This window comes from Chiloscyllium punctatum, chromosome 45, assembly GCF_047496795.1.
Source record: "Chiloscyllium punctatum isolate Juve2018m chromosome 45, sChiPun1.3, whole genome shotgun sequence".
NCBI lineage: Eukaryota > Metazoa > Chordata > Chondrichthyes > Orectolobiformes > Hemiscylliidae > Chiloscyllium > Chiloscyllium punctatum.
In genome coordinates this window covers 51,771,766-51,796,916 of record NC_092783.1, presented here as the reverse complement: position 1 = coordinate 51,796,916, position 25,151 = coordinate 51,771,766, and the positions used below count along the sequence as shown (strand labels likewise).

The 25,151-nt window shown below is 40.1% G+C and overlaps 1 protein-coding gene across 2 annotated transcripts in view; it reads right to left on the bottom strand.

Annotated features, from left to right (window-relative positions):
* Positions 1 to 2,770: 2,770 nt before the first annotated feature.
* The window catches only part of nucks1a (nuclear casein kinase and cyclin-dependent kinase substrate 1a), a 43,497-nt gene continuing 21,116 nt past the window's right edge, over positions 2,771 to 25,151 (bottom strand). For both annotated transcript variants that reach the window (XM_072563767.1, XM_072563768.1), the window contains 3 exons: positions 21,169 to 21,324; positions 8,986 to 9,141; positions 2,771 to 4,685 (listed from right to left, as the gene is read on the bottom strand). In XM_072563767.1, coding sequence (XP_072419868.1) covers positions 4,450 to 4,685; positions 8,986 to 9,141; positions 21,169 to 21,324 — 548 coding nt within the window. In that variant the 3' untranslated portion in view covers positions 2,771 to 4,449. The remainder of the gene's footprint in view (positions 4,686 to 8,985; positions 9,142 to 21,168; positions 21,325 to 25,151) is intronic.

Sequence of the window (25,151 nt, the reverse complement as noted above, 5' to 3'; positions counted from 1 at the left end):
AAAAGGAGAGAGATAGTCTTGTCCAGAAATGATACACTTCCAGCAACGGTTGTGGCTTAAACAAGACTATTGTCGTACATGATACAGACCAGTGATGAAGCCATCTGGAGGAAACATGTGGACAGCTGGTCACCTTTCCTCACCAACAGTGGAAGTCCCTCAAAATTCACAGCCAGACCAGACAGAACCAGTCATAATGATTAGGTCATGTATCTCTAAAACAGGGTCAGTCATACCAACAGGAGATAGCAGCTGTTTCACAGGGCAGTGGCAGCCAGAGACAGACACATCTATTGAACCGCAGGAGCTGCTGCAAGTCCAGGATACTAACCAGAAAACGGTCCCAAGGTGAGGATACAGTCTGCTAGAAATGGCCTTCCAGACTAATTGTATCAATGCAGACAACAGAGGGGATGCTTTGCATGTGGTGGGGAAGAGGGAGTGGTTGCCCCTCAGGTCTCTTTTATATCTTTCTCTCCACTCACTTTAAAAATGTGCCCACTAAGTTTGAACTTGCCCACCCTGGGGAAAAAAAACTTGCTATTCACCTTATCTATGCCTCTCATATTACAAACCTCTACGGTTACTCAACCTCCTATGCTCCAGTGAAAAAAATCCCACCCTTTCTAGTCTATCTGTATAACTCAATCCCTCCAGCCCCAGCAATATCCTGGTAAATCTTTTCTGAACCCTCACCATTATCCTTCTACTATCAGGGTGACCAGAACTGGACATAGTGCTCCAAAATTATGTAAAATTAAAATACATAGGGATAAAGACTGTGTACTGAAATGGATAAAGAGCTGGTTGGCAGACAGGGAGCAAAGAGTTGGAATAAACAGGCGTTTTCCAAATTGGCAGCCAGGGAACAGTAGAGTACTGCAGGGCTCAGTGCTTGGACAATTGAGATGAAGGAACTAAATGTCATACCTCACGTTAGCAAATGTGTGGGAGGGTGGACTGAGGTGTGAGTTTTGAGGAAAGGTCACTGGACTTGAAATGCTCACTCTGCTTTCTCTCCAAGATCTTACCAGACCTGCTAAGTTTCTTCCGAAATTTCGGTTTTGGTTTCAGGATAAAGCTTCGTACAAATTGAGTGGGAAAATGCATGTCAGGTGAAGTATATCGGCAACAAATGCACTTTGGTGGCAAAAAAATAGGAAGCCTGATTAGATAGATTGGGAAAGGTTGTTAGTTGTGCAATGATACCTGAATGTCCTTGTACCACCAGTCACAAAGTAAGCATCCAGGGGCAGCAAGCAGTGAAAAAATTAAATGGTAGGTTGGTCTTCAGATTATGAGGATTACAATGCAACAGCAGGTATATATTGCTGCATTTGTACAGGGCTTGAGGAGACCATATTTGAGGAAGAATGTAATGTACAGAGCACAGTAAAGATTCACCAAATTGATTCCTGGAATAGTAAAACCGACAAGTCAAGACATTGGATCAGTTGACTATATTCATTGGAATTTACGAATGAGGGGGTAAATCTCATAGAAACCTATAAAACTCCAACAGGGCTAGACTGAGAACACATTTCCTGCAATTACCCTATGACCAGGAAGCCCATACCAGCGGTCACAGTCTAAAGAAATGGGGTAGCCAAATTAGGACCAGTTTCTTCAGCAGGAGAGTGGTGAGCCTGTGGAATTCTCTGCCGAAGGCGGCGTTTGAGGTCAAGACATTGACTGATCATACCAAGTGGCAGAGCAAGCTTGAAAGACCAAATTGCCTACTTGTACTCTAATTTTCTATGTTTTAAAAATCTATGCAATCTATAAAGCAATGAATTATTGGGTGATCATTGCATGGCACACTAGGTTAGAAATTGCTTTTATGAAAAAAAAATAGGTTGCATAGTCAAAGCTAACTACAATAACTTCCGTCAGTTATACGTATTTTAATCTTCCACAAAATACAGCACTGAACATATTCTGAGCTGAAAACAATTATGATCCCAAACAGAAATAAGGGTGGGGTACAGGAAAGGAATGTGACTGAAATGTTGATTTCCCTGCTCCTCAGATGATGCCTAACCTGCTGTGCTTTTCCAGCACCACTCTTATCTTGACCCTAATCTCCAGCATTTGCAGTACCCACTTCCACCTAAAGGAAATGAATGTCTTAGAGCATGTAACACCAACAAGCTTCAAGCACCATTACAGGGATAACACATGTTTACAAAATTAGTGATCATCAGAAATTCCTGCCGAGTGGTTCTCACACTGGGGTCTGTTGACTTTGGGGATCTGCAAAATACATAAACATACTGCCATGGAGGCACTATGACCAAGAGCAAGAGAATGAGTAGCAGTCAGAGGTAAGTAGCTTAGAGTGAGCTGGGAACAAAATATGACTGCCATACTTGCAGCGCAAAGAGTGAGCCAGTTTCTTCATCAACCAGGATAACCTCAAAAGGTACCTTCCAAACGTGAGCAACAGACACACCCATCTCACTGATATCTGCACATAACCAGAATCTGAAAACCATTATTAAAATATTCTGTGAGCAGCTATTTCAAATTATTTGGTACAGTTTATACAGGGATCCACGATTATCAAACTATTTAAGAAAAGGTATCCTTCAACGTAAAAGGTTTGAGAACCATTGTTGCAGCTAATAGGTTTGACTATACATAAAGATTTCTAAATCTGCATCCGTATATTTGGAGCATTACACCAATGGAATGTTTCAATAATCTATTCTCTCCCCATAATTTTATTAAACCCTTTCACAATCTCCAAAAGAATTGATTAAAGGAACCATTTTACACCAGCAGACATTTAATGTTCTGTAGCGAAAATAAAAACCAAAGAAATTGAAAGCCCATGTGAAATTGAATGTTAACATCATAAGAATTGGCTGTACAGGATTTTTTTTGTAAGTTACAAAGAAATGGCTGCATTAACAAAATGCTGATACAGATAAACAATTGCGCAGTTTTTTTTAGATTCAATCACATTCATTTTTAAACATTTCAATCTGCAAAAAAAAAAAATACAATTCAGTTCACAAGATCAGACCTGACGACTAGAGTGATTTTTGGTGGTGTGCAGTTTTTTTTTGTTTCTTTTAGTTTTGAAGTAGTGAAGATACAAACAGCAACTACAATTTTGTGATTGCTTTTCAGGATTACAGCATCTCACATCATTACTCACTTACAAGGAACAGCTTGACCATACTGTTTTAGATACATTCACTGTTTGCAAAGCAAAATTGCCCGTGTAAGAGAACCAGTTAGATTTGAACTATAAAAGATTGCTTCCTTCGAGGTCCCAAAACATTTTATTTAAATCTAAGCAGACGCAAAAAAGTTTAAGACATCTTTAAAAATATAATATTCAGGTTTTCTTAAAAAATCTCATAACACTAAAATAATTGAAAAACTAACTGAAAAAATCTCAATAGTTGGACTGAAATGGACTGTGTACCATTCATTTGTGACTACTTTATATTTAGCTAAACTGAAAAGGATGCAACAAGGATTTAAACCTTCAGTCAAATGGATGGAATCAGCTCAAGATCACTTAATGTTTTACATACTTACCCAACTCATGATTTGCTTGTGAAAAACTACAATGTTACTGAGATAATTTTAGAAACTTAGATAATATACTAGGAGTCAGAAGGCAATCAGTTAGCATTGTTGTAAATGGCAGATGCCTTTCTTTAGACCACCGGAAAACACATTTTCTTTAAGTTTACAATTCAAAAAATGGTTGTAATCAAAATCTACACCTATGTTTAAAATGAAGCTACATCTACATTTCTAGGTCATTTGGCTACATGTATGTACAGCACCTACATTTTACAAGGTTGAGCTGTTATATTTACAGGAGCCTTTGATCTTGTTATCTGTTTTAAAAGAAAGTTTGCTGTCAAATGTTTCAGAGAAATAAACCCACTTAAAGGACAGATAGTACGATGGAGACTAAGAAAATGATGTACAGCTAACTTTTAGCTGTGTTTAAAGGATGAATGATCTGCTTGTTATATAAATGTACGTGCACAAGTTTGCATCTAGTTTGTCCTCTTTGCAGCCAATGCAAAGATGCTGTAACTTAGTTTCTGAATAAGATCAGTATGCTGAAGAGCTCGCCTTCATCTGAATATACTTTAGGAATATTTATATGGCAAAAAAATACTTTTGCAGTGTTGCCCAATTTCACAACTTCACTTAATGCTGCCACTGCCAAAAAAAAAAGACAAAATAAGAGACATCGTGCTAGGTTTGCAGTTCCTACTTTTGAAAAGATCAAAGCAACTCCCATAAAATGCCAAGCTAATTTTAAATGATTTGATTCTATTAGTAGAGTCTGCAGGACACAAAAAGGGACAGTCTCTGAAAAAACACACAAGTCTTGTGTCTAAACCTTGTGAACCAAGCTGTCAGTGAAGTCATTTTCTATCCCTACTTATATAAAAAAATATCCCCTTGCATTGTTCAGTCTTCCCCAGAATTAACTTCTTCCTCTTCCTCTTCCTCCTCCTCCTCCTCCTCCTCTTCCTCCTCATCATCATCTGGCTCTTCTTCATTTGTTTCTGGGGGAGGACTCTTCTCCTTCTTTGACTCTTTAGCAGGGCTTTCAGGTGGTTGCCCTTTAGAAGGTGGCGATGCTTTTGTAGTGGCAATCCGCCCCTTTCCTTTGCCTTTTACCGGACTGGGAGTTGCAGGGGTGACTTAGAAGGAAAAGTAGACACAGCAGACAAATTATGTTATAAGTTACTTCAGAACTGTACCACGACAAATTATCTTTTAGGCTGCTAAGAGGACCACTTCAAAACAAGCCATGATTCAAAAAAATTGAAAACATTTCAATTAATCTTACAGGATTTAAAAATGAATGAAGAATGTAATTACAGCTTTAAAAGATCATAACAGAAACACTGCATTAAAACAGCATGATCAGTTATATTTTTATTTTTAAAGTACAGAGGAAACATACCATTAGATATAGAAAGTGCATACTGGGCACAAAAGGATCATAAAATCACCACCCACGCCTAGCAAGTATTAAATATTAGAACAGCGACATGAGTATTCTTTATTCACTCGTGGGATGTGGGAATCACTGGTTTGGCCAACATTTATAGCCCTTCACCAGGTGCCGTTGAGAAAGTGGTGACAAACCTCATTAATAAGCAGTCAATTGATGGTAACATTTAGGTGAAAAGAACGAGTGCTAAATTGACTAGCAAATTAATAGTGCTAAACAAAATATTAATTCCTTTTTGAGGTGGTAGCATGCAGCTGGTATAACTCTCGTAGCAGACCAACCTAAATAATGGGCAAAAACACAACACTTCAATGGCCATCAACAGCCTATCAATCCTCAACCAAATTTCTTTACACAGCTTAAACTCCATCCTGCACTCAAATCTACCACTGAAGTGGAATAATTTCACTTCCTTCGACATATTTATTAAGAAATCAATCAATTCTGTACTCCCTACATTCACCAGTCAATATACAGGTTGGAATTCCTGAAGTTCCACATGATACAAAGATCTTATATAGGCAACTTTGCAAATAGGACCCAAGCCATCTGCAAGCTTAGTGCTGAGATAAGTATGTGAAATCTAACCTGACTTGTTAATGGTCATCCTGATCAATCATCACTAGCTGAATTTAAGAGAACCCATGAAAGCGCAATGTTCACCATCTTTGACCTCAGATTACCCTTGAAAGTGGAGGCAACTCAGAAATGGGGTGAGTTTTGGTGCTGGCATGATGCCAGTTATTGAGGAACATTTGACAGGTTGCCCGAACAATTGGCAGATTGCATCAAATAATGCGTTACATTGATAATTTGCAGTGGACAGCACGCAAATCAACATGTTTGACCAGCCTCAGAACAGTATATTCACGACTAGATGTGATTTTGATATTGGACATAATGTATTAAATAATCCAGACTGTGCAGAGTATTTCACCAGAAACCAATTTAGGAGCATCAGTTGGGCTCAGAGTGTGATGTATGCCCTGTTAAAATCTCTCCTGCATACCATGGCATCACCCTGACCGATCAGTTGGATTGCCCGATTTGAAAAGTAAGGTTGATAAAAATACAGAAAATGCTGGAGAAACTCAGCAAACCTGGGGAGAGAAAGAGTTGATACTTGAGTCCAATAGGACTCTCAGAACTTCAGCCACACTTGCTGAATTCCTCCAGCATTTTGTGTTTGTTTCATATTTACAGCACGTGCAGTATCATAGGACATTACAGCAGAGTACTGGCCCTTTGGCCCCCGATGTTGAGCCAACCTGTCATACCAATCTGAAACCCATCTAACCTACACTATCCCATGTACGTCCATATGCTTGTCCAATGCTTGTTAAATGTACTTAAAGTTGGCAAATCTACTACTGTTCCAGACAAAGCATTCCATACCCTTACCACTCCCTGAGTAAAGAAGCTACCTCTGACATCTGTCCTATATTTATCACCCCTCAATTTAAAGCTATGTCCCCCATCACCATATTTGGAAAAAGGCTCTCCCTGTCCACCCTATCTAACCCTCTGATTATCTTGTATGTCTCTATTAAGTCACTTCTCAACCTTCTTCTCTCTAACGAAAACAGCCTCAAGACCCTCAGCCTTTCCTTGTAAGGCCTTCCCTCCACACCAGGCAACAACCTAGTAAATCTCTTCTGAACTCTTTCCAAAGCTTCCACATTCTCCTTATAATGCGGTGACCAGAACTGTACACAATACTCCAAGTGAGGCCACACCAGAGTTTTGTACAGATGTAGCATAACCTCATGGTTCCAGAATTCGATCCCTCTATTAATAAAAGCTAAAACACTGTCTGCCTTCTTAACAACTCTGTCAACCTGGGTGGCAACTTTCAAGGATCTGTGTACTGGGACACTGATATCTCTCTGGTCATCTACACACTACCAAGAATCTTACCATTAGCCCAGTACTTTGCATTCCGGTTACTCTGACAAAATTGAATCACCTCACACTTACAGTCACAGAGATGTACAGCATGGAACCACGCCCTTCGGTCCAACCCGTCCATATATCCCAACCCAATCTAGCCCCACCTGCCAGCACCCGGCCCATATCCCTCCAAACCCTTCCTATTCATATACCCATCCAAATGCCTCTTCAATGTTGCAATTAACAGCCTCCACCACATCCTCTGGCAGCTCATTCCATACACATACTACCCTCCGTGTGAAAAAGTTGCCCCTTAGGTCTCTTTTATATCTTTCCCCTCTCACCCTAAACCTATGCCCTGTAGTTCTGGACTCCCCCACCCCAGGGAAAAGACTTTGCCTATTTATCCTATCCATGCCCCTCATAATTTTGTAAACCTCAATAAGGTCACCCCTCAGCCTCTGACGCTCCAGGGAAAACAGTCCCAGTCTGTTCAGCCTCTCCCTGTAGCTCAGATCCTCCAACCCTGGCAACATCCATGTAAATCTTTGCTGAACACTTCCAAGTTTCACAACATCTTTCCGATAGGAAGGAGACTAGAATTGCATGCAATATTCCAACAGTGGCCTAACCAATGTCCTGTACAGCCGCAACATGACCTCCCAACTCCTGTACTCCATACTCTGACCAATAAAGGAAAGCATACCAAACGCCTTCTTCACTATCCGATCTACCTGCGATTCTACCTTCAAGGAGCTATGAACCTGCACTCCAAGGTCTCTTTGTTCAGCAACACTCCTTAGGTCCTTACCATTAAGTGTATAAGCCCTGCTAAGATTTGCTTTCCCAAAATGCAGCACCTCCCATTTATCTAAATTACACTCCATCTGCCACTTCTCAGCTCATTGGCCCATCTGGTCCAGATCCTGTTGTAATCAGAGGTAACCCTCTTCGCTGTCCACGACACCTCCAATTTTGATGTCATCTGCAAACTTATGCTCGCATCCAAATCATTTATGTAAATGACAAAAAGAAGAGAGCCCAGCATTGATCCTTGTGGCACTCCACTGGTCACAGGCCTCCAGTCTGAAAAACAACCCACCACCACCGCCCTCTGTCTTCTACCGTTGAGCCATTTGTCCGCATTAAACTCCATTGGCCACCTCTCAGCCCAGCTCTGCAACTTATCTATGTCTCTCTGTAACCTACAACATCCTTCGTCACCATCCACAACTCCACCTATCTTAGTGGTGTCTGCAAATTTACTAACCCACCCTTCTACACCCTCATCCAGGTCGTTTGTAAAAATGATGAACAGCAGTGGACACAACACTGACCCTTGTGGTACACCAGTAGTAACTGGACTCCAGGATGAACATTTCCCATCAAGCATCACCCTTTGTCTTCTTTCAGCAAGCCAATTACTGATCCAAACTGCTATATCTCCCACAATCCCATTCTTCCGCATTTTGTACAATAGCCTACTGTGGGGAACCTTATTGAATGCCTTGCTGAAATCCATATACACCACAACAACCGGTTTACTCTTATCTACCTGTTTGGTCACCGTCTCAAAGAACTCAGTAAGGTTTGTGAGACACGACCTACCCTTCACAAAACCATGCTAACTATCCCTAATCAAATTATTCTTTTCTAGATGATTATAAATCCTATCTCTTATAACCTTTTCCAACACTTTACCAACAACTAAAGTAAGGCTCACCGGTCTATATCTTGCTTTTATTTAAAAACGATTCACAGTTAATGGTTCCTGTTGCAATGCCTTGCCAACAGCAGTTGTATACAGAACAACCTCAGTTATCCAAACATCAAGTATTCTAATTTTGGATTATTCAAGCAAGATCTCAAGGTCCCGTAAAAATATTATCTGAACAATCAGTTATCCGAACAAAATACTCCCCACCTGTCTCGGTTGGATAACTGAAGTTGTTCTGTAAATTGGTTTCTCAAGTCTATTTCTTCCATCCTAATCCTGATGAATGCAAGAGGAGAAAGCGTGAAATTGTTTCCTTTTAGAAATCTTGAAATTCTGCACACAGCAATTTTCCCACTAGCAGAAGCATGTAGCTTACCTGTGGCACTCAGCCTGGGTTTGGGTGTCTTCTTTTCTTTTTTCTCAGGTACTGTTTTAGTCTTCCGTCCCTTTTTGCTTTTCTTCAAAGAGCTCTCATAGTCGCTGTCGTCATCATCTTCCACGTAAAAGTCTGCATCACTTCCAGAATCTCCTTCTAGAATAATATTAAATTGTGAAATTCAGCCATAAAAGTATTAATCAATTTTTCACTTAAGCCAATAAATACTACTCAGAAATGGTAGTAAAAAACTTTTAAGTTTAGGGTTTTAAAAAATATTTTGGCCTTCATGAGATCTGCCCTCTGATTAAGTACACACAGCTGCTAGTATGTTATTGGATGATGGCGTAGTTACAGTGATTTACTGGGAATCCAGACTGTGAATTCAAGGGTTGGCATGACAAATCGAGAATGTGAAATCTGGCTTTCTTCTGACCATTATTAGAGAAACTCTTTGCAAAACACTTGGAAGGAAAGGAACCTGCCACTGCTACCTGGTCTTACCACCTACTTACCACCTTTAACTATATTATATAGGGACTTTCAAAAGTTGAAAGGGGAGGCTGTTTGTAGGTAATGGGATGGTTAGGAAAAGGGAGGCCTTTTAAAATGAGATAACAAGAATTCAGAGACAGTATGTTCCTGTTAGTGTGAACGGCAAGGTTGGTAGCTATAGGGAATGCTGGATAACTTGAGAAATTTAGGCACTGGTCAAGAAAAAGGCAACAAGTGTCAGATACAATAGACAATCGATGCAGGAGTAGGCCATTCTGCCCTTCGAGCCTGCACCGCCATTCAATATGATCATGGCTGATCATTCCTAATCAGTATCCTGTTCCAGCCTTATCTCCATACCCCTTGACTCCACTATCTTTAAGAGCTCTATCCAATTCTTTCTTAAATGAATCCAGAGACTGGGCCTCCATTGCCCTCTGGGGCAGAGCATTCCACACAGCCACCACTCTCTGGGTGAAGTAGTTTCGCCACATCTCTGTCCTAAATGGTCTACCCCGTATTTTTAAGTTGTGTCCTCTGGTTCGGCACTCCCCCATCAACGGAAATATGTTCCCTCCTGCCAGAGTGTCCAGTCCTTTCATAATCCTATACGTTTCAATCAGATCCCCTCTCAGTCTTCTAAACTCAAGGGTATACAAGCCCAGTCGCTTCAGTCTTTCCGTGTAAGGCAATCCTGCCATTCCAGGAATTGACCTCGTGAACCTACGCTGCACTCCCTCAATAGCCAGAATGTCTTTCCTCAAATTTGGAGACCAGAACTGTACACAGTACTCCAGGTGTGGTCTCACCAGGGCCCTGTACAGCTGCAGAAGCACCTCTTTGCTTCTATACTCAATCCCTCGTTATGAAGGCCAGCATGCTATTAGCCTTCTTCACGACCTGCTGTACCTGCATGCTTGCCTTCATTGACTGGTGGACAAGAACACCCAGATCTCTCTGAACAGCCCCTTTACCTAATTTGATACCATTGAGGTAGTAATCTGCCTTCCTGTTCTTGCCACCAAAGTGGATAACCAGACATTTATCCACATTAAACTGCATCTGCCATGCATCTGCCCACTCACCTAACTTGTCCAGGTCACCCTGTAATCCCCTAACATCCTCATCACATTTCACCCTACCACCTAGCTTTGTGTCATCAGCAAATTTGCTAATGTTATTGCTGATACCATCTTCTATATCATTTACATATATTGTAAAAAGCTGCGGTCCCAGCACGGATCCCTGCGGTACCCCACTGGTCACTGCCTGCCATTCCGAAATGGAGCCGTTAATCACTACCCTTTGTTTCCTATTAGCCAACCAATTCTCTATCCAATCTAGTACTTTGCCCCCAATCCCGTGCGCCCTAATTTTACTCACTAACCTCTTGTGTGGGACTTTATCAAAAGCTTTCTGAAAGTCCAGGTACACTACATCCACTGGATCTCCCTCGTCCATCTTCCGAGTTACATCCTCAAAAAATTCAAGAAGATTAGTCAAGCATGATTTCCCCTTCATAAATCCATGCTGACTCTGTCCTATCCTGTTACTATTATCCAGATGTGCCGTAATTTCATCCTTTATAATAGACTCCAGCATCTTTCCCACCACTGAGGTCAGACTAACTGGTCTATAATTTCCTGCTTTCTCCCGCCCACCCTTCTTAAAAAGTGGCACAACATTAGCCGCCCTCCAATCCTCAGGAACCGACCCCAATTCTATTGAATTCCGGAAAATAATCACCAGCGCATCCACGATTTCCCGAGCCACCTCCTTCAGTACCCTGGGATGCCATCAGGCCATCAGGTCCCGGAGACTTATCAACCTTCAGAACTAACAGTCTCTCCAACACCAAATCCTGGCAAATAGAAATTCCCTTAAGTTCAGGTCCTTCAGCCACTGTTACCTCAGGGAGTTTGCTTGTGTCTTCCCCAGTGAACACAGATTTGAAGTACCCATTTAATTCCTCTGCCATTTCTTCGTTCCCAGTAATATATTCCCCTGCTTCTGTCTTCAAGGGCCCAATTTTTGTCCTAACCATTTTTTTGCCTTGGACATACCTAAAAAAGCTTTTACTATCCTCCTTTATATTCTTGGCCAGTTTACCTTCGTACCTCATTTTTTTCTCTGCGTATTTCCTTCTTACTAATCCTCTGTTGTTCTTTAAAAGCTTCCCAGTCCTCCGTTTTCCCGCTTATCTTCGCTAAGTTATACTTTTTCTCTTTTAACCTTATATGTTTCTTTACTTCCCTCGTCAGCCACGGCCGCCCATGTCTCCTCCTGGGATCTTTCTTCCTTTTAGGAATGAACTGATCCTGCATCTTCTGCATTATACACAGAAATATCCGCCATTGTTCCTCCATGGTCTTCCCTGTTAAGGTATTGAACCATTGAACTTTGGCCAGTTGCTCCCTCATAGCTCCATATTTCCCTTTATTCAACTGAAATATTGTCACTTCAGATTGTACCCACTCCCTCTCAAATTGCAGATTGAAGCTTATTGTATTATGGTCACTACTTCCCAATGGCTCCTTCACTTCGAGGTCACTGACCAATTCTGGTTCGTTACACAATACCAGATCCAGAATCGCCTTATCCCTGGTCGGCTCCAGCACCAGCTGCTCTAAAAATCCATCTCTGAGGCACTCCACAAAGTCTCTTTCTTGAGGCCCGATACCATCCTGATTCTCCCAGTCTACCTGCATGTTAAAATCCCCCATAACAACTGTAGTAACATCTTTGCGACAAGCCAATTTCAGCTCCTGATTCAACTTACCTCCAACATCCAGACAGCTGGGATTGAGCAAATCCCTAGAGGAGTATAAGGGCAGTAAGAATATACTTAAGAGGAAAGTCAGGAGGACAAAAAGGGGACATGAGACAGCTTTGGCAAATAAAGTAAATGTGGGTAAGTTGTTGGAGGGGTAAAAGCAAGAACTGATTAAGGACAGTCAACATGGCTTTGTGCTTGGAAAATTGTGTCTCACTAACTTGGCTAAGTTTTTTTTGGAAAAGGTGACAAAGGTGACTATTAAATGCAGAATTCAGCAAAGTGTTTGACAAGGTTCTGCACAGTACACTGGTTAGCAAGGTTAGATCAATTGGTTTTAGGGGGAGCGAGCCAATTGGATACATAGTAGTTTGGAGGTAGGAGACAGAGGGTGTTGGTGAAAGTTGATTTTTGGGCTGGAGGCCTGTGGACAGCAGTATGCCACAAGGATCAGTGCTGGGTCCACCAGTTTTCATCATTTATGGAAATGATTTGGATGTGAATATATGAGGTATGATTAGTAAGTTTGCAGGTGACACCAAAATAGACGGCGCAGTGGACAATGAAGAAAATTATTGCAGAGACCTTGGGCAGGTGAGTGGCACATGGAGTTTAATTTAGATAAATGTGCTGCACTAGGTAAGGGAAACCAGGGCTGGACTTCTACAATTAAAGGCAGGGCCCTAGGGAGCGTTGCCGAACAAAGAGACTTAGGAGTGCAGGTGAATTGTTCCTTGAAAGTGGAGTTACAGGTCGACAGGATAGTGAACGTGGCGCTTGGGAAGCTTGGTCAGATCATTGAGCATCTGAGTCAGGACATCACATGGTGGCTGTACGAACATTGGTAAAGTCACTTTTAGAGTACTGCGCATAACTGTGGTCACCCTTCTATATGGAGAGTGTTGTTAAACTTCAGAGTGTGCAGAAAATGTTTATACGGATTTTGCTGGGATTGGAGGGTTTGAATTATAGGAAGAGGCAGAGGCTGGGGCTTTTTTCCTTGAAGCAGAGAGGTGACCTTACAGAGGTTTATAAAGAGGAATGTATAGGGTTAAAAGCCAGGCTCTTTTTTTCTAGGGTTGAGAAACCACTACGGATATTAAATAAAAACTTTAACAACATCCAGATATAAAATGTCACTGTAGGTTTCCTACATTTGCCAATAAATCCATGAACAAAAGAGCCTTAACATTTGAAAATAATACCATTAGCTTCCAACATGACAGTACACAAACATTTTTCATATCTCTGTATAAATCAAATCTCTTCTTTTAAGAGGAAGTTTTTAAGAAGGATATCAAAGGGCATGGGTACAAAGCAGGAATTTGGCACTGAGTTGGATGATAAGCAATGTTGATATTGAACAGTGGAGCAGGCTTGAAGGACCAAATGGCCTACTTCTGCTTCTATTTTCTACATTTAACCCACAAAGTAATAATTCAGAAGATGGAGATAACTGCAGAAGTGACAAAACATTCATTGTCAGATTGAAAAACAGTTAGGTCTGTAATGCCTCCTCCACATGGAAGGTCCGTGCAGATAATACAAACTTCATTTCTAATGCCAAACCATGGAATGCCCTACTCTTGTTCCTGTGTGCTAAACTGCAAAGAGGAGCAGTACCAAATATACTTGACCACCCATTTAGCAGTTCTCTGCTTGAACATTAATTTCTCACTTGGTTTTCAGAGTGACTAGATTAGGTTGGAATATCTGGTTGGCACAGATGAGTTGGACCGAAGCGTCTGCTTCTGTGCTATGCATCTCTATGAATGAAAGGTATTCACTCATCTGAATCTCTCCTTAATCAGAAGCTCCAATTAAAAATGGTCATCTTTCTTACATGGCACTTCATAATTTCTGCTCACATTCCAGTAAAATCAGAGCTGAAGTCTTCTATACCTTTACAGCTTTCCTAGTTAAATGTGTTTTGAACATCCTTAGTAAAGTTAAATGTTTTGCTCCATATTTTTACACCTTCCATTAAGTCAAGGGGCGATTTAAAAAAAAAGTGTTTTGAACTCTTGTTTCCAACCACATGTACTAATTTCAAGTGGGAATTTTCTGTTGCCAGTGAGCGAACTAAGGATTATAGTGATTCAAGTAAAAGAAAAGCTAAAATGTTAATTTCTCAGAATTGCTTGCAAACATGATGGACATTTTCATGTTCAGGAAATTTCCAAAATTGTTGCCTTTGAAGAGAAAAGCAATAACAGAATCCAGTCAGACATATTTAGCAAATGTACATGATTCTCAAATATTAACCAGTATGATTCTGAAAAGAAGAATAAATTACATTTATTTTCGCTACCTCTAGCTGTGTCATCAGGATTACTTAAACTACTAACAGATGAAGGTATTTCGACTGCAATGCAGTTACGAGATCTCAAATGTGCCTTTCATATTACAGCAATAAATTTGCACTCTTCTTACAATTAAATCATAATAAGCTCTCCTGTCTCTTAACCATAAACCAACGCAAGGACAGAAATGATTGAAATTGCCCTACATTAAATTTCCATTATGTTTATCAAGTTTAAAACAAAAAATTCTCAAGTCGCTCACCATAATAATCAAGGATATAATAAGCTTGATGAACATCTGATGCTGAAAATGATATTAACAATATGGCATGCACACAAGTATGCAACTAAAATTAGTGAAACTTAGACAGCTATTAAATCAAGCCTTAATACCTTTCAATTAAACCAACAACAGCACTTACCTCACCAGAAGCAAGCAGTGCTGTTCAAAGGCTCAGACACCAACTAGAATAGTTTAGTCATGCAGCTTTCCTTTTCTGGCTTGTGATACTATATTCATTGAGAAATATTTTGCAAGCAGAAAAAAAAAGTGTATGGGTATTTCCATTCTTCGGATAGCACAAACCATTCCATGGGCAGAACTGCCACCATGGTATGGGTACTGTGGATGCGTCAGGGAACCTTTTACAGATGTTTATTGCTACACAACTACACCTCATTACTTGCTTCCACAATGATTTAGAAATTAGCAAAACAGTACATAAGGTTACATACAATCAAAGCCCACAAGACTTCATTTCTAGTAAAATGGAACCCCACCACCTACATATCAAGCAAACTAAACAACTTTACTGACTCAAACTTAAGCCTACAACTACATCATTCATTCAGAGTTTTGGTTCCAGCTCAAAAATGTCCAATTATCCACTGTTGTATTTCACTTCATTTGGTTTACATTAGGGCTGTACAATCATATCATCCCACTTTGAAAGAAATATAAACCTTTTCGTATGAAAATAAAATGGCTTCAAATTAAAAACAAACAATGATAGATAAACCTATTCATTTCAATGAGGATGCCAATAGTAAAACAGAGTAAGCCAGAGTATCAGATGGTGTAACAAAATTTATCCTTTTCCCCATTGATCCAAGTTATCCGGGAATAGCAAGGGAAAGAAGTCATGGTGGAAGTCATCTGCAGACTCCCAAGGAGCTGCCTCGCTGCAGGAGGAAGGATAAAACAGAGAATAATGTTGTCATGGGTGATTTTATTCTGCATATTGACTGAACAAATCAGGTGGCCATGGGTGACATGGAAGACTTCAGTGCACTTGAGTGCTTCAAGTAGTTGCTTCTTATAGCAGTACACTACAGAACCTACCCTAGCACAGATTATTTTAGATCAATGAATGAGCAATAAGGTGGATTAACAAGAGCTTGAAGTTAAGGATCCTTTGGGGTTAGCGAACACAGCATAGTAGAATTTCAAGTTTAGTTCGAGGGAGAGCAACTTGGGTTTCAGACCTATGTCCCCAACTTGAATAAGGGCAATGGCAGAGATAAGAAGAAAGAGAACATATGCTGGGAAAACAAACTAAGGGGAAAGTCAGTCAATGAGCAGCAGCAGCAGACATTCAAGCAGATATTTCATAATGCTCAGCAAAAATGTACTCAAGTCAAAAAAGGAGTCAATGAGAAGGGTGAGCCACCCTTGGTTAAGAATGGTTAACAAAAGGCAGTTAAGGTGAGCATTCAATCAAAAATCAAGGCATTCAAAGCTGCAAAAACTAGAGGCCAGAGAATTAGGAATTGTTGCTTAGGAACCAACAGTGGAAAACTAAAACATTCTTCAGAAAAGAAAGTAAATTGGCAAAAAAAAAACCGCAACAGCTTCTTATGTATATATTTTTAAAAAGTTATTAAACTAATTGAGGATGCAAATAGGGAATTGATAATGGGGTAAAGGGAAATGGCAGATAGTTTAAGTCAATATTTTGCACTGGTGTTTATGGTCGAGGACACAATGAACACTGAAAATAAAAAGATAAACACGGTGCCAATAGGAGGAAAGATCTGGTAACAGTCTCTAACAAGAGGGGAAAACAAAAAAGATTTGACAAGCTAAAGGGACTAAAGGCAGACAAGTCCTGCATCCAAGCTTCTTAAATGAAGTGGCTATAGAGATAGAGGTGCCATTGGTCAACATATTGATTAACTCACTTGATTCTAGGGAGGTTTCAATGGACTGGAAAATCGTGAATGTGATACCCCTGTTCACAAATAAAAGGAGACAGAAAGCAGAAAATTATGGGACTTATGGCCTAACATCTGTTATTGGGAAAATGCTAGTTCCATTAAGGAAGAAACAGCAGGTCAATCAGAAATGCTTAGAGTCAGCATGGTTTTACAAAAAGGAAATTTTTGAATGTTCTTTGGGAATATAAGAAACAGAATGATAAAGGGTAAGTGCTAGATGAAGTGCATTTTGATTTTTAGAAGACATTCACGAAGGTGCCACATAACAATGTTACAGCACAAGATGGGAGCTCATGACATCATAAGAGTAATGGCTTGAGAAGTGGTTAATGCACGTGATAGAGTCAGGGCCAGGGTTGGAGGATTTGAGCGAAAGGGAGAGGCTGAACAGGCTGTGGCAGTTTGCCCTGGAGTGTCAGAGGCTGAGGGGTGACCATATAGAGGTTTACAAAATCATGAGGTGCATGTATAGGATAAAGAGGCAAAATCTTTTCACCTGGGGTGGGAGAACTACAGGGCATAGGTTTAGAGTGAGGGGGGAAAAGATATAAAAGAGACACAAGGGGCAACCTTTTCACGTAGAGGGTGGTACGTGTATGGAATAAGCTGCCAGAGGAAGTGGAGGCTGGTACAATTGCAACATTCAAAAGGCATTTGGATGGGTATATGAATAGGAAGGGTTTGGAGGGATATGGGACGGGTGCTGGCTGGTGGGACTAGATTGGGTTGGGATATCTGGTCGGCATGGACGGGTTGGACCGAAGGGTCTGTTTCCATGCTGTACATCTCTATGACGGTCTCAGGCTGGAAAAATGTGACTAGTGAAATGCCACAACTAGTCCTAGAAATTACTTGTATTTACGATCCAAATTAATGACTTGGAGGTGGGAGAAAAAGAGTGAGATGTAAATAAGTTTGTTAACTACAACATACACCGTCTGACTATTTTTGTATAGTGAGGTATTAAAAGAACCTGCAAGGGGATAGGGATAGATTGAGACAGTGGACAAAAGCTTGCAGATCGATTTTACTGTAGGAAAGGTGATCCACTTTGAGAGTGAGAATTAAAAGGCGCACTATTATTTAAATAAAGAGAGAGAGACTCCAATAAAGTTCAGTGCAGAGGCGTCTAGGCATTCTTCCCATGAAGCACAATGTTTGCATCAAGTAATTACGACAGCAAATAGAATTTGGCCTTTATTGCTAGGGGTTGGAGTTTAAAAGCTGGGAATTGTCACAACTTCACAGAGATTGGTACGGCTATACCTAGAGGACTGTGTAGAGTTTTGGTTCCCAAATTTAAAAAAGGATCTATTGCAATTGGAAGCTGTTCAAGAGATTCACCAGTCTGATCCCTGGGCTCAAGGAATTGATTTATCAAGAACAGATAAACAGGTTATGTCTTTATTCATAGCATTGAGAAGAATATTTGAAACAAACAGAATTCTGAGAGGGCTTGACATGGTTTAAGGTATTGTGCTTAAAGTAAAAGGGGACGAAATCCAAGATGGCAGCGACTCAGCAAGTCCGAGTCTATAGTGCTCCTCCCAAGATCTAGGCAAAGTGGGCCACCCTCCTCCACCACACTCACCAAATCAATTAAAAATAGTTTTTACTTAATGTAATTAGTGGTTTAGTACCAAATTTAAACAATTCAGTCTCCTGTAAAAATGATTGGGGGGGGGGGGGGGGGGGGGGGGGGAGGGGAAAAGGAGCCCACAGTTCTCAGCAGGTAGGAGCCTCTCCCCCATCCTCCCCAGCTGCAGCAGAGGCGTCCGTGGCCGCCCTGGGGGACTTACCTACGGTGGCGAGCCTCGCGGAAATAATCTCCAAACTCGATGCGAAGATCGATGCTTTCATTGAAGAATCCCGAAGTCGATGGAATACACTCAGCTGCATTACAAAAGCACGGCCAAGACATCGAAGAAATTGAATGCAGAGTCGGAGGGGCGGAGCTAAAGGCCACACCCTCCAAGGCCAATGCAGAATCGGCCGTGGATCAGGTCCGGACTCTTGAGCAGCAAGCCTGGACCTTAGAGAATCACATTGACGATCTTGAGAATCAAGGACGTCAAAAAAATATTCGTTTGATGGGCTTTCCCGAACGGGAAGACGGCGGCTAGCTTACAAGGTTCCTTGAACAATGACTTCCGCAGGTACTGAATCTGGAGGCTGGATCAGGCCAGGTAAGGGTGCAACGGGCCTACCGGGTTGCAATACGTGGGCCCGGCTCAAATCAGCGCCCCCGCCCAGTCCTGTTCTGGCTGCAGAGCTATAAGGTGAGGCAGATGCTCTTGGAAGCCTCGAGAAATCTTGGGAAAGATCCCTAAGCCATGACTTATAAAGGATCCAAGATTGTTATTTCAGGACTTTTCCCCCAGCTTTGGTCCGAAAGAGGAAGGCATTTGATGAAGCGAAGAAGCGTTTAAGGGATTTAAACATTCAATACTCCTCGCGCTAGCCAGCTACACTACACTTCAGCCATGAGGGGGGGGGGGGGGGCGGCGGTGGGAAGAAGGGTTTATTTATTCATCCTTTAATTAGCGATTTTCTTCCCCCCCTCCCTTTTTTATATATAGGCCCAGGGGGTCTCGTTAGTGTAGATGGGGGGGTGGGGAAGAGAGAGAAGGTGGCTACCTTATCTTATTTCATCTTTGTCCTTGGGAGCAGGGTTGTTTTCCCCTGTTATTTTGTATTAATATATTTAACTATTATTTGCTGAGACTGTAAATTTATAGTCATATATGTTCATATATGGTATTAACATTACCAAATATATCTAGGTGTTGGGGTTGGAGTGGGGGAGGGGGGGGGGGGGGGGGGGGAGGAAGGAGGAAGAGGTGGGGGATAGGGTACTCACTGTTACTTCTAGTTCAGTAGTATACTTGAATTTTCTTTATCCTATCGTGGGGTGCCTGGGTCAAGGGTTGGGCACTGGTTGGGAGAGGTTACGATGGGTTTTTTGGAAAGAAAGTGATGCCCCCTGGGAATAAGGAGGAAGATCTCCGCTTAAATATATTTTATACTTCTTTTTTACTATTTAGAAAATTTTTTTTTAATATTGATCTGAATGTACTAAAGAGCTTTTATTTTTGTGCATTTTATATGCTCTTTACTGGAGATGTTTTGGATAAATACGGGTTTTGTTGTGATCGGATGTTAACACATTCCTAGCATGTATAACACTGCTCAATTTGTGTGTTATCCGTTGGTTTTTTTCCCCTTTCGAATAATGTAAAAATTTTAATGATACACTCTGGCTAGGTGTAAGTTAGATGAGTAGTTAGTTGAGTTTTGTCTTTTTTTTCTCTTGGTAATTCTGTTTTCTTGTTTGATAGATTTTGGTTATCATTTATTTAAGATTTAACCGTATATCAATGTTTATACTTGGGTTTTTTAAAAGTTTTCTTTTGTAAACTTGTAAAAACATGTTAAATTTTCAATAAAAATATCTATTAAAAAAAAATTTTAAAAAGTAAAAATGGGGCAAGTTTAAAAGGAGATGCACAGTGAGTGGTAAGTACCTGGAATGCATTACCAGAGGAGGTGGTAGAAGCAGATACTCTAGCAAAGTGTAAAAAGGATCCTGACAGATATATGAATAGGCAGGTAATACAGGGATACGGAGCATGAGCAGGCAAAAGGTTTTTAGTTTAGAAAGACCTATGTTGGCGCTGTCTTGGTGGGCCGAAGGGTCTGTACCTACGCTTTTCTGTTCTTTGTGCTTTTTGCTCTAGATATCGAGAAGATGTTTTCACGAGTGGGGGAAATCTCAAAGTAAGGGATATGGTCACAGAATAAAAGGACACGAGTTTAAAACTGAAATATGAACGAATTTCTTCACCCAGAGAGTAATGAATGTCCTTTACCCGAAGAGTTATGCATACTAGATTAAAGTATTTTAAAAAAAAGAGAGATATTGAGCTAATATTCCAAAACTCTATGCTGAGCTAGCATGAAGCAGTAGGTGAAACCTGAGGCATATCAGCAATGACCTTGTTGAATGGCAGGCAGGTTTAAGGGGCTGAATGACCTGCTCCTATGTTATGTCTCTTATGTTCTTATCTTCCCTTCTACTGCACATAGGTAAGTACTCCTTTGGAATCACTAACCAAGTGTCTAAGACAAACATTTTTTTTTAAACCCATGGACAAGATATGGCTAAGCTCAATCTTACTCCAAATTACATCTACACACACACTAATTTTTCCTCCAAGCACCCAACTACCACAGTCAACTATCACAATAGAGATCATGGATGTCCTAGTCTGGGTCACATAGCACCAATCCTCATATTATAGTGGTCAGTAATAAAACCTTCTCATTAAACTAGAGGTTACAATTACAGTGCACAAAACTATCACTGAAGGCTTGCTCACAGATCAATTCACTCACTTTCCTGAACAGCCTCTTCATCATCGTCAGGCTCTTCTTCACTCCCTCCATCGTCCAGCAGGATTTCTCTCTGTTTGCTTGCAGCTTTGGATGCAGCTTGTCTTTTCTGACGGCCATCTTTGTGGCCTTTTTCATCTTCGCTCTCATCATCTCCTGCTAAATGATGCAAATAGACAATGGATTTAATTTTTAAATTATTTAAACCCATATAGTGTTTATACCGGCAGAAATTAGACACTTGTGATGTTTACAGTGCTAACACCTTTCTGAAGTGGGAGTTGCGACTGTAATGTTATTCAAACCCTGTAGTAAAGCTTGATGTAGGGCATGGCAAATAAAATATCAATTCAAAGGATAGTCACACAGGTCAAACAGAGTAAAAGGACCTTGTCTCTGCAGGCAGCTATGTTCTACTGCACCTGGTGTACACAAGTTTGACAACCTTCCTTCGAGAGGCACTGTTTTTATTGCACCATGTGGCGATTTACATATAGTATACAGCATAGTAACAGATAATTCAACCTAAAAATTGTTCATGCTGGCGTTTATGCTCTGGGTTATCAGGACCATCACGAGCTTCTGTTTCTTTTTTAGTATCCTTAACAGCCTCATCACTACAATTCATTTGGTGGTAGGTAACTATTTGAACCCATAAATTTTAAGCATCATTAACACAATAAAAATGTCATCAGCAGTGAAATTATAAAGTGCAAACAAATTCATGATTCTGATAGGGTCTCAAGAGGGTGCATTCATCACACTGTACTGACACTCATGCATATGTTAACAATCATGGGCCAACTGCAAATAAGAAATAATTTTATGACTTTGTGGCTAAAACAAATAGAAAACACTTTCAGGATTATTATAATTAATTATATTGTCAGTCCTTAATATCCTTTATCCTATTTTAGTCAAACTAAAAAATTGCACTGGAAACAGAGGATCAGTTGGACATTAAATGAATAATTATGTTATTTTCCAATACCAAAGGTAACAATATTTAAAATAAGTCATACTATCCACTTGAACATTCATTTGTATAGCTTTTCCACACAACTTAACAAAAACCACTAAAATTAAACAATACATTCCGTTTTTAGAGGACACAGAAAGACTCCATTCTTGATCATCTCTTAATATATCCTCAGTACATGTGTTCCACCGTGGTTTTGAAGAATAAAATTAAAATGCATCACACTGCAGATTTTGACAAATGTTATAGAAAGGGAAAATAATCTCCCTCGAGGTAAGTGGACTTTGATTAAAAACTTTTACTTTACAGCGCTCTCAACAGAGTACCCAGATTTCAGCATCATTCACTCATCTATCTACATTTGCCTAAGTTCCTGTTCAAAACTCCACAAAAATATGTTTCTAATGATACATGTTCTGTCATTGTGTTAATCACTAGTGGGAATCTATGAGCCCTGTTGACTTAAAGCAAATGTTGATTTGCTGGAAACCAGGTTAAACAAAAACGCTCTCAGTAAAAGTCACTCTAATCAGCTAAGTAAAAACAAGAATGTAAGATATCAAGTGACTTAATCTCTGCAATGTACTAGGTTTTAAAAATCACTTGCAGAATCATAAAGCTGAAGAGGGTCAATCACCAGTGAAGGTTTAAAAAAAAACTCTTTACTCATTGAAACAACCACAAATTCATCCAAGTGCCACTTCATGTAAGTAGGTTGAAATAAAGAGCAGGAACACCTTTAGTTGAAATAGAGTGGTCTTCAATTTAACTTGTCCCTTTAACGTCAGTGCACAGAAGAGTTCTAAATAAGCAGATAATGTGGTAGATTACAGGTTATAAGCTGAATTTGTTTTAAGTGGGGCTGCTCTCCTCATTGCATCTCACCCTCCCCCCAGAAAGTGGAAACCAGGTCATAAATTTCATTCGGTACGCCCACTGCAACATTAAGTAAAGGATAACAGAAAATGTGAACACTTATGAAAACACAGGCCCTCTGATCAGTAGTGTTCTTCAGCAATAGGACTTCCAGATTATACGTTGAAAGCTAAATATGTATTTTAAAATGTCAAGAATTTAAATGAGAATTATATGGAAAAGGAGACCATTTATGCAAAGAAAACATTTAAATGCCAAACCAGCTGAACATATTCTCCATACTGGTATGTTTATTTTGAATGAAGCAGTTCAGCAGAAATAATAGCATGTGCATAAACAAAATTATTCTACTTCATTCATTATAGTTCACATATATGCTGGTCATTTAAAAGGAAAGAGAGCAAATAAATGAAGGCTACAAAAAGGCACACAGAAGTATGGTGTGGTTTCTGTTGGTTAGCAAGATAGTAAACTTTTATTACACAGGATGATTTGAATGGAAAACTTTCACCTTGAATCAGAACTAAAGCAGAGTACATAAGCTCCCTATAAAAGGAAAAATATTTTTAAATGAGGCAAATTATTAAACATATTGGGATCAAACAACAGTGAGATTGGATGAGGACACTCGCATTCAGGAAAACATCATTGCTGATGCAAGGATGAACTTTGTGCTGTTAAATTGTCAGAAGAATCATGCACAATTCAAAGTAGTAAAAGAAATAATTAAATAAAAAATGGCTTATATATGAAGAAAATTAAATAAAAAGCCAAATGAAAACACTGCTGATACAGGCAAGCTTAGCTATTCAACAGCAACAGAGCAGAGCAGAGCATGTGCAAAAGCAAGTGATTCTATTTCACTCTATAAACGAAACCCATAATTATCTTTCAAGTCTTCGGTATATTTTGTTTGAGCTATCAGTCACCTCACACTTTGCAACAGAGCAGAAATAGTGCACAAACATGAAAATAAATGAGACAACTTACATTTTCAACTTAGTTTGACAAACTTGTTAGGAGTTGTTTAAGCATGTTACTAATAGAATGGATAAAGGACAATCAACGTATTAAAACAGAGGTGCTTCACAGCAGCATAAATGAAATAAAATGCCACATAAGGGCAACTATATGGTAAGTTACAAGCAAAGTTTTAAAAGGAATGAAGTGACGTATAGGCAGAGATCTGTATGAAAGACATTCCAGTATCTGAGGCTGAGGATGTTGAAGGATTGCCACCAATGATGGGGCAATTAAAATCGGAGACATGCAAGGAGTCAGAATTAATTTTGCAGATATCGTGGAAGGGGGTGATTGTTGTTGAACAACTGGAGGAACTTACATAGGTGTGTATGTGTGTGTGCGCGTACGTGCGCACATATGTGTGTGTATATGTGGTGGGGGGTGGGTGGGAAGCTTTTGGTTTTGAAATCAAAAGGTGAGAATTTGAAAATCCAAGATATCACTTGATCAAGAGCCAATGTGGGTCAGAAAACACAGCAGCAGGGTTAGAAATTGGTCAACGTTACATGGATGGAAATGGGCAATCAATATAAACGTGTGGTTGGAAGTTCATTTCAAGAACACTGATTGTGGACTCTCTGGTATAGTAACAGAATGTTGGTGGAGGGACCAACAGAGTCAAAGTTAGGGAATGGGCTTTTGACTGGGAACTGAAAACAATGGGCTTCAATCCTCTCAATATTTAAATTGCAGAAAATGCCAGGTCATTCAGTATTAAAGTTGGATAAGGGGTCTGACAGCAACAGTGAAGGAGTCAAGGAAAGGTGAGAGATATAGCTAGAAATTGAGTACAAGTGCTAAGGTTTCTGGATGACATTGCTGATGGACAGCATGCAAAGAAGAAACAGGAGTGAACCATGGATAGATCCTTATGTAACACCAGTGAGTGGAAGAGAAGTTATTGTATATAATATCCTGAGCCAACTGCAGCCAAAGTAACTAGTCAAAAGCAGTCCAACCAGCAGGATGTCAGCAGTGAGACTCAGGAAGACGGTATAATCAACTGTGTCTAGACTTCCAAAATTCTCTAGATTCTGGATTGGCTCTTGCAGATTATATAGTGTGAATGTCAACCACTATTTAAGGGAGCAAGAGAAAGAAAAGGGAA